The 9,291-nt window shown below is 47.4% G+C and overlaps 1 protein-coding gene across 5 annotated transcripts; it reads left to right on the forward strand.

Annotated features, from left to right (window-relative positions):
- Positions 1–6: 6 nt before the first annotated feature.
- Positions 7–7,664, forward strand: LOC122162651. Of its 5 annotated transcripts, none has more exons than XM_042823140.1 (4): positions 7–1,238; positions 1,356–1,533; positions 5,998–6,064; positions 6,845–7,664. In XM_042823140.1, the coding sequence occupies exons 1-4, from the start codon at positions 1,136–1,138 to the stop codon at positions 6,854–6,856; spliced, it is 360 nt and encodes a 119-aa protein (XP_042679074.1). In that variant the 5' UTR covers positions 7–1,135; the 3' UTR covers positions 6,857–7,664. The 5 variants fall into 5 exon arrangements, 3 of the variants coding, with proteins under 3 accessions (XP_042679074.1, XP_042679075.1, XP_042679073.1); XM_042823141.1 differs by having other exon boundaries at positions 6,925–7,664; XM_042823139.1 differs by having other exon boundaries at positions 7,325–7,664.
- Positions 7,665–9,291: the final 1,627 nt, after the last annotated feature.

Below are 9,291 nucleotides of genomic sequence, written 5' to 3' on the forward strand. Positions count from 1 at the left end.
CCTGGTGGGGGAGGAGGGAGATGCAGCCGCCGAGGCATTTTTGGTGCGGATGGCTGCAGCTGGCACGCATCCAGCGCGAGCCTTCAGGCCCTGTGCTGTCAGGCGGGCAGAGGCTGAAATACTGGCAGCAGAAAGTTCAGCTCTGCCCAGCAGGGAGAAGAGCTGCAAGGCGAGGGAAGGAACTTTTGCAAGGTGTTTCTGCCTCTGTCTGGCTGGCAGCTGGGGCTGGCAACAGCTATGCTGTGCATTTCAGTTCTAAGAGAGAAGGAGGAATTATATTTGTTGATATAATGTTGTTATCATGTAGTGATCAAATAGTGGCTCAGAACATGCTCAGTTTTGCCCCGGCTGTTGAAGCAGGGCTCTGCTATCGGTTCTTTCAGTCCCCTTTTTGAGACAGATCTATGGTGGTTAATCTGTTTTAGCCAGAGCGTTACCTGTTGTGTTGTGCATTGCCTTCCTGTGCAGGGCGTTGTGAGCAAGGCCAGGCTGAAGAAGGGAGCTGAGGGAAGAAGCTGGAGGTGGGGGGAAGAGGGAGGAGGGGTGAGCAGGATGCGTCTCTCCTCATCCACCCTACAGTCACTCATGTTTGCATCAGCCATAGCAGGTGGGAAAGGCAGTTACACTGGTACAATCCCAGTGACATTCACTTCCATTTGTATATTATGTGTGCTTCATTTCTGTGCATGACCATGGATGAGAGATCTGAGTTTTTGTTGTTAGAATTTGTGGAGAATGGTGCCTCACTGGAGGCATTAGAACAGGCAGTAGACTCATTAACTGCTCACTTAGAAGAAAAACTGGGCTGTGAACCCACAAAAGTGCAAGGACCAGGTTTGTTGGTAAAATTCCTGGATGTAATTTGGTCAGTGCGATAACAGACGATGTTCAGGTGTTCCCAGGTCCCTACCAGGCCATAGCAGCTGCAGGAATTTGGGGGTATATTGAGATACTGTTGTTCCTTTATACCCCACCTAGCGCAGCTGCTGCGGCCTTTGTGTCTGCTCACAAAGAAAGGCCAAGAATGGGACTGGAGGTGAAGGGAAGAACAGGCATTCCAGCAAGCAAAACCAGCTGTTAAACAGGCCCAGGCACTGGTTATATTTGGTCCCACTCTTTCAGCTGAACCAGATGCATGCAACTCAAGATGGGTTTGGCTAGCGTCTATGGCAGTGCCAAAATTCCGCTTGAATCCAAGTTGGGTTCTGGTCTGAAGTTTGTTACAGAGCAGAAGAAAGGTACAGTGTGATTGAAAAACAGTTATTGGCTGCTTATTCTGCATGACAGGTGGTAGAGCCAATAACTCAAACATCTCAAGTTATAGTTAAGACCACCCTGCCTTTCTGTCATTACAGGCATCATGTGCTGGCCACGTGTGTATAGCGTTCAAGTGGAAAGAACCCTGCAGATAGAAGCACTGGGGGAGAGAGAAGTGTCCTTTGAAGCGTTTGACTCCCTGCTGGCAGTGCCTATCGCATCCAACACCAGCATGGTCCTTCTCCTTTTCAGTGGTTTGGCCTCTCTCAGCAGTTGGTAAGTAATAATGCACTAGCTTAGGGAGTTTCTGCTTGTCGCTTACTGGGGTTATCTGCAATGGATGCCTGCATGTGTGTGAGGGTGTGTATGCTGAATTGAAGCCGCACAGATCACACAGAATGGCCTGGGTTGGAAGGAACCTCAAGGATCATGAATCTCCCAACTCCCTGCACAACCTTCCCATTTGATACTAAACCAGGCTGCCCAGGGCCCCATCCAACCTGGCCTTGAACACCTCCAGGGACGGACAGGGCATCTACAGCCTCTTCAGGCAGCAGTTGCAGCACCTCACCACTCTCATTGTAAAGAACCGGCCCAGCAGCCCCCCACCTTCCAAGGCACAATCTTTCAGGGGATGGGAATGGCCCTCTCAGGTATCCCCACTGCTCTCCTCCTTCTCTGCCATCCTTTAGGGGACGGCATTGGCCCTCCCAGGGTGTTGGCTTGGGGGAATTATCCAACAGTCCAACACCTGCTGCTGGGGAAGTGTGAGTGGTCCAGCATTGGCCCCCTGGGTACCATCCTCCTACTCCCCTCCACCATCCTTCAAGAGGTGGGAGCGGCCTCCCCATGGTGTCAGTTTGGAGGCTTCATCAGACACTTGGAAAACCACTGCCAGTGGGAAACAGACCTGGTCCAGCAGCCCCAGCACCCCCCAGCACTGCATCTGCCCTCCCCCCACCTCTACCATCTATCAGGAGGTGGGAGCACCCCCAGCATGTGGGTTTACAGACACCATCTGACATCCACAGAACCACTGCTGTCATGTACCAGAGTTTTCCAGGCTCCTCGGTACCAATAAATAGAAAATAACACCACGGCTGCCCACGTACTGTTGTCATGTCATTACCTGACCCACTACCAGACCTTGTGTGCCACTTGGCTTTGGCAGACAGCGGTAACACAAGAGGGAATGACTTTAAACTCAAAGAGTGGAAATTGAGGTAGATGTGTAGAGAAAATTCCTCACCCAGCAGTGGCAAAGCCCTGGACCAGGGTGCCCAGAGGCTGTGGGTGTCCTACGTCCTGTCTCAGGCAGGGGACAAGGGTGGGAGTACATTATGCAAAAGCATCAGTGCTTCTGCGCAAGGTTTGCCAGACAGCAGGCAATCATTTGCTCTGCAATAAGAACCAAGCAAGAACTATTAGCACATTTTCTCCCTCCTCTACTTCATTTCGCTCTGTGGGCTGGACCGAAAATCTGAAAGTGGAGAGAGACAGTGCTGCAGATTTCGTGTGCCTGCTGCCACTGCTCACTCTATGATTGCAGTCGTCTTATCAGAGGCGCAGTCCATCGTGCTACCAGAAGCAGAGCTCGGCTGCCATGATAGCACCCTGCAGCCCCTCTCTAGCACCTGCTTTGGGTCACTGATTTCTCAGGATCCTCCAGGGAGTGCAACATTCCCCCGTTTCCTCTCAGCTCTCAACACTGCTGCACTCCTCAGGAGCTGTGGCCACAACCAAAGCAGCCGTCAGTCAGCTGGAAAAGCATCCCAGCACTCTGCGAGAGGACAGAGGGCGCCTGTTCTGACAGCTTCCCTCAGCAGCCCTGCACTGAAATGCTTTGTGGGGTTCCTTCCAGCAAGTTGCTGAGGACAGAGGCAGTCACATCAGCTGCCTACACATTAACTGGGAGAGAGCGCTCTTTCTTTCACGTCCTTGTTACACCTCCTTAATTGAGTGTAACTTTTCTAAAAAAAATTCACTCACTACAAATGGTAGTGAGTCACAAAAATTCTCAGCACTGCAAATGGTAAAATTCATAACATGTATATATATATGGCATATACACATTTCATAGGAGTTAAAAACAAACAAGAAACAAAAAAACCCAACAAACTGCTTTCTTCCAAAGCATACCCTGATGAGCAGAGAACAGCAATACTAAGCCTGCCATCATTACATCATTGCCATCAGGCCTCAAACCGAGGCAGCCAGCTGACCAGGGAAGAAGTTCTATTAGGCACTGCTCAGTGATGATGCTCGGAATGAAGCAGCAAAGATGTTATGTATGGGAGATGGGGCTGGGGTGCCAAAGCAGCCGTGGCAACGGTTTCAGCAGCAGTGGCAACTGTTACCTCAGACTCAATGGACCGAACCTGCTGATAAACCACTGACACCTTTGAGATATCACTAAATGGCTAGATTGCTAGATACTGATAGGACTAGCGGGATTTTATTTAAATTTGAAGTGGGGAGGTCTGACATTTGATATTAGGAAGAAATCAGCACTGTCCAGGCCATCAGCATCCATGGAAGATCCTGTGGGCAGGAAGCTAGCTAGATAATCAGGGCCTAATGTCATCAGTGATACAGAGTTCATATGTTCATAGGTCACACACTAAAACCACAATCCCTCAGTGACTGGTAACTGGTCCAACACAGTTGAATGTTTTCATTAACTAACTTGCTTTATGATGGCATAGAACACACTGTCAATCCTTTTTCTGGATGACTCAGAGCTCAAAGGTGTCCATGGTTTATGGGCTGGTTCGGCCTGGTTCTATGACTGGTGGGGGGACTTCTTCCTACAAAGAAGTGGTCTGAGCAGCCATGGATTAGGTTAGGATAGGTAAAACCCAGATAGAACTGGATCTAGCCAGGGACATAAAGAGGAATGAGAAGATTCTATAGATGGAAGGCCAGGGAAGATGAGGACTCTCTCTGGAAGGAAACTGGAGACCTGGTCACAAGGGATATATATATATATACATACATACCTGATGGATATGTACATCCTATGGAAATTGGTTCTAAAGAAACATAATGAAACACATTGGGGAGTAGAGGCTCTTTATAAGTATTTGAAGGAAGTCACTGTTAGTTGTGATCTGTATAGCAGAATGAAACAGGTTATTCAACAGTGTGAAATCTGTCTGAAGAACAGTCCTAATACTGGAACAGGGTACGAGTGGGATCTATCAGGACAGGGAATGTTCCAGGAAAACAACGGCAAATAAATTTTTCAGAGCTTTCTAGAAAATGGGAGTATCAGTATTTACTGGTGCTGACAGACACTTTTTCAGGTTGGCCTGAAGCTTGTCAAATAAGGTGAGAGAAGTTACATGAGTATTACTGAATGAAATAATACCTCAATTTGGGATACGTGTCATGATACCATCAGGCAGGGGTACTCATTTCTGTGAGCAAGAGGAACAACAAATCAGCAAAATATTGGGAATTTATTGACAACTGCACATGTCTGTCAAATTTTGAGTCAGAGAGAATTGCTTAAAGAATATATTCAAAGGCTTAATAAAACCATACATGAATCCTTAGTGAAAACGATGATTCCCCAAAACGAAGTGAAACAGATCTCACAGCAAACTGAGGCAGGGGAGCTCTTCATCTTTGGGGACATCTTTGTAGGGTATTCCCTGATATTATCAAAAGTGTTTTATTAGTGCTGCTAGTGAGAAGTCTGATATTAACAATCTAATCTGCTTCTTTTAGTATAAACTTAAGAAATTAATTCAAAGGTTTCGTGCATTGCCTAACAGTGATTAAGCATGAGCAATATGAGCTTTTGCAAAAGAAGCTTATTGAAAAAGGGGGGAGCTGATTTAAGAAATAATTACAAAATATTCGTTAGTATATCCTTATAAGATTGTTGTGGTAACACTTGCAACACCACGGTAGCCTTTAGATGTTATGGATGATAATTGTGATGCAGCATTGTAAATGAGGAGGCACACTGTGAGACTGATCTGCTTTAACATGATACAACTTATCACAATACAGTTAAGCTTACTACAGTGCCCTGCAATTTGTTTAGATAACAGAAAGGGCTGTGACTCTGAACCAAGGAGATAAGGAAGTCCTACTGAGTCTTTGTATCAAGGAAATAGCAGGTCCTGCCTGGAATCAATCATTGAATATTTAACATACTTCTGGGAAAACATGCATATGTAACATAACTCTGAGAAACTTCCACATATGTAGAGTACCTCTGTGAAAAGTTCTGCAGATGTAGCACAAGTCATATATATAAACTGAAGACCTCTTGTGTAAGCTATGCGTGATAGGAGGATTATCCCCATGCACCATCCCAGCATCCAGTGCTGCCACTGGGAATATCTCCGTAACGATAATAAACTTTTGCTGATGCTCTTTGCATTGAGTTCTTCTAATCAATTGGAAGCAGAAATTGGCTGTGGAAACCTGTGGAAACCATTACCTGCTGTAGGGAACCTGCTTTGGCAGGGGGGTTGGACTCGATGATCTCTGGAGGTCCCTTCCAACCCCTACAATTCTGTGATTCTGTGATGGGTTTAAGGGAAGAATCTTCTCCAGCAAAGCCTTGCTGGGTGAGGGAGATGAAACAAACTCAAATAGGAGACCAGGTGTCTGGCATCGAGTGCCCTCCCACCATCTCCAAAGGAGGGGAGGTTCTTGGGGTGAGGGGAGTAGGGGGTGGGACACAACACTAGTCTGTGTTCATCCTGTTCTTTCCTGCTACAGGTACTGCAATTCTGGAAGCAATGTTCGGGTTACCTTGGCTAATGCAACCGGACAAGATACGCTATGTGTAAGTACTGCAACCCCGACAAACCCAATTCCTGACCTGCCTGGCTGGAGTACCACTGACTGAAAATGACTCTTGTGTACTCCAGAACAGCCTGAATGGCAAGAACAAATGGCTTTCCTGCCATGCGCTGGGGAGTCTCCAGTTCTTGCTCCTGAGGATCTCTGGATCCTGGTGACACTATGCGCTGACTAGTGTACCAACTCCATGCCTGACATAGGCTGTTGGCACACCGCCAGCTGCCCAAGAGGTGGAGCCCCAACTACAGTTGCCTACGCAACAAGCTGAGTTATTTGAATGACTCATTGTGCTGTAATCACGCTGCAACTAATGTTTCAACTGGCTACAACACCCCAGTGTCCCTGCCAAAGGGCAGATTTTTTATCTGTGGGGACCAGGTTTGGGCAGTCGTACCTGCTGGGGCCCTGGGAGGGCCATGTACCAGTGAATGACTCATTATTATGCCCAAAATCACCATGGCGATTGCATGGCAGTGGAAAAAAAACACAGACTTGGTGACCCACGTGGGAATTTTACGCTTTCTTGCTGGACTGTAAATTTGAGTTTACAGCTGCACCTGCTGCCCAAACCATTGCCGTGGCTGCCTTGGCACTCCAGGCTCAGGTGTGGCAGCAGCATTAACACAATTGAGTAGGTTATCTTGCTGGCTTGGTAAATTTAGCAGTGCTGCTTCATTTGCTGTTTGGAAACTCTCATAGATGTAGGCAGTGTTAGGACCACCTCACTTCGGAACACTGCAGCTGTCGATTTCCCACTGCTCAGCCATGGCCATAAATGCCAGGACTTTGATGGACTCTGCTGCATGAAACTTTTGGACCATTCCTAATCCATTCCAAACCTAGATGAGTTAAGGGATCTCGCTGATCAGCTGCAGGAGTCCTTGGGATGGAATCCTTTTTCAGCCTGGGACTGGGGATGAGGACTGCAGGAAAAGGTAATACAGGTAGGCTGTATCTTGGACCTGTATTTCCTCACTCTTCTGTGCAATATTTCACGCTTCTTGCAACTTGTACAACAAGCTGTGCAAAGTGCTTTTTGTGGACTTGCAGTAAAAGTAGTGCATATTCCAAACCAGGAACATGCAGCGGCATGTGCCAGGGATCTGAAGGTTCTGACCAAAGAATGCTCCTGAATTGGAACAAAGGACTCCGGGAAAGTGCTTACAGCTGACTTAGCTTGTTTTGCAAGAAGCTGACCTTGCAGGTTTACACTGTTTTGCAAGAAGCTGAACTTGTTTTGCAGGAAGTTGCTCTGCTGTGCCTCTGTATCCTATGCTGGCCACGCAGCTGCAGTGTCCAAGTAAAAAAGCCCTGCAGACACTGGGAGAGAATAAAAAGAGGAGGGAGGTTGCAGTGGATCCCGGGAGGACAAGTGCACCTTGAAACGGGGGATGCACCATGGGCAATACCTAGTGAAACCACCGCAGGCATGTTCCATCTCATCCTCCTGCTCAGCACTGTGTCCATCTCTAGGAGGTCGGTAAGTCATTTTTACCTGCTTGGGGAACTTCTGCTTGCTGCATACAGAGTTATCTAAGTGTATGAATGTGTGCGTGTGTCAAATAAAACTTATGATTCTCAGAGCTGCCATGAGTGCATACTTGTTCGTCTTCACTCCTGAGACATCCTCTTGAATCCAAACCAACCCAGAAACAAATTAGCATCATCATCCAGCCTGGGTGGCGTATGATAGACTCCCACAGTGATAACTACTTTATTTCCTTGACACTTAATCTGCACCCACCACATTATTGCTAAATGTAAGCTCCATTCCATCCAGCCCACCAGTACATACGGCCTGTAACCTGCCCTGCATCTCTGGCATGGAGAGCCCAGAGCCATCCATCACACACAGCACACCCGTCACAGGACCGTTCCCACCACCTCTCACTCATGCTGATGATGCTGCAGCACACAGGGCCTCCAGCTTTGGATGCCAATGTGAGAAATCAGTAACACCTAACAGCCTTGCACATGGGCACCTGGGGGGCTGGTTGTTCCCTTGGGAGCTCTGTCAGTGGCTGCACTATTGCAGTGAGTGCAGAGGTGGCATGAGACTAAAGGGCATAGCTTTCTGCTGGGTGGATGCAAATACTGGTTAAACTGGCCAGGACAAAGCCTGTTCATTCCCTTCCACGTGAACATCCTCCCTGAGAATGGAGATCCCTCTTCCCTCATGCCCACCATCCCACCACCATAAGGGAAACAAAGCATTTTGGCATCTGAACTGCTCCTGTTCCTGCAGCTGGGCAATGCAGTCACAACTCTGCAGGGACTCATGTCTGCAACAGAAGGGTTTTCCCCAGAGCAGAGGGAAAGCAGGGAAGTTCAGGGGGAAGAGGAAAAAAATTGAGTTTTCCTACTCTTCAAGCAACTAAACATGACATGCACAAAAAGATGGGGTGAAACCAGCAATGAAATTTTCTCGGGGGGAAAATACAGAGAGGGATATCTTGCAAAGCAAATGTGCATTCTGGAGCCTGTTGCAATCTGAAAACTTAGTACTGAAGAGATGAGCTGAACGTGCACTCTACATATTGCACTGTGTTTTGCTCCCACCACCTGCTGAAATCAGGATATTGCATTTAGGAAGAAAAAGCTAAGCTTTCATGGTTATGAGAGCAAATCAAGGCTTGGTATCTGATAGCAAATCTGAGCTGCAGATAAAAACCTTCGGGAAGTAAAGGATAGCAAGTGTGTTCTTCGGAAGGGAGACGGGGCTGTGTGCCAAACATGCCTTCACCCAGAACCAAGCAGTGGGCTGTAATCAGCACCAAAAACAAACCCTTTTCCCACCTTTTCCTCCCCTTTTTCCACACACACATTTTAAGAACATAGAGCCAGATGACAGGGAAAACAAAACCTCCAGGACAACTCAGCTATGTTCTCCCCCTCCTTACCCTGCAGGTAATTTCCAGTTAATCTCCAAGAGCTGTGTTACTGCTTTCGTCACCCTTTAGTTGACTCATCAGTGCACTCAGAAATTACTGGGTATAACATATGCACACAGACACACAGAACATTTCTACACAGCTCCCTTTCCTTAGGAAACAACATCAAAAAGCTGCAAGCAGGAAGAGTGGAAGAGAAAGCTGGGCATGGTGACTTTCTTCTGCTAGCAAGGAAAGGCCATCTGAAGCTCCTAGGTCTCATGGTTTTATGGTTTTTCTTCATGCATCAGAACACTGCATTCATAGCAGCATGCCGTGA

This window comes from Centrocercus urophasianus, unplaced genomic scaffold (genome assembly GCF_019232065.1).
Source record: "Centrocercus urophasianus isolate 14NV4802_14NV808 unplaced genomic scaffold, USGS_Curo_1.0 seq_215, whole genome shotgun sequence".
Taxonomy (NCBI): Eukaryota; Metazoa; Chordata; class Aves; order Galliformes; family Phasianidae; genus Centrocercus; species Centrocercus urophasianus.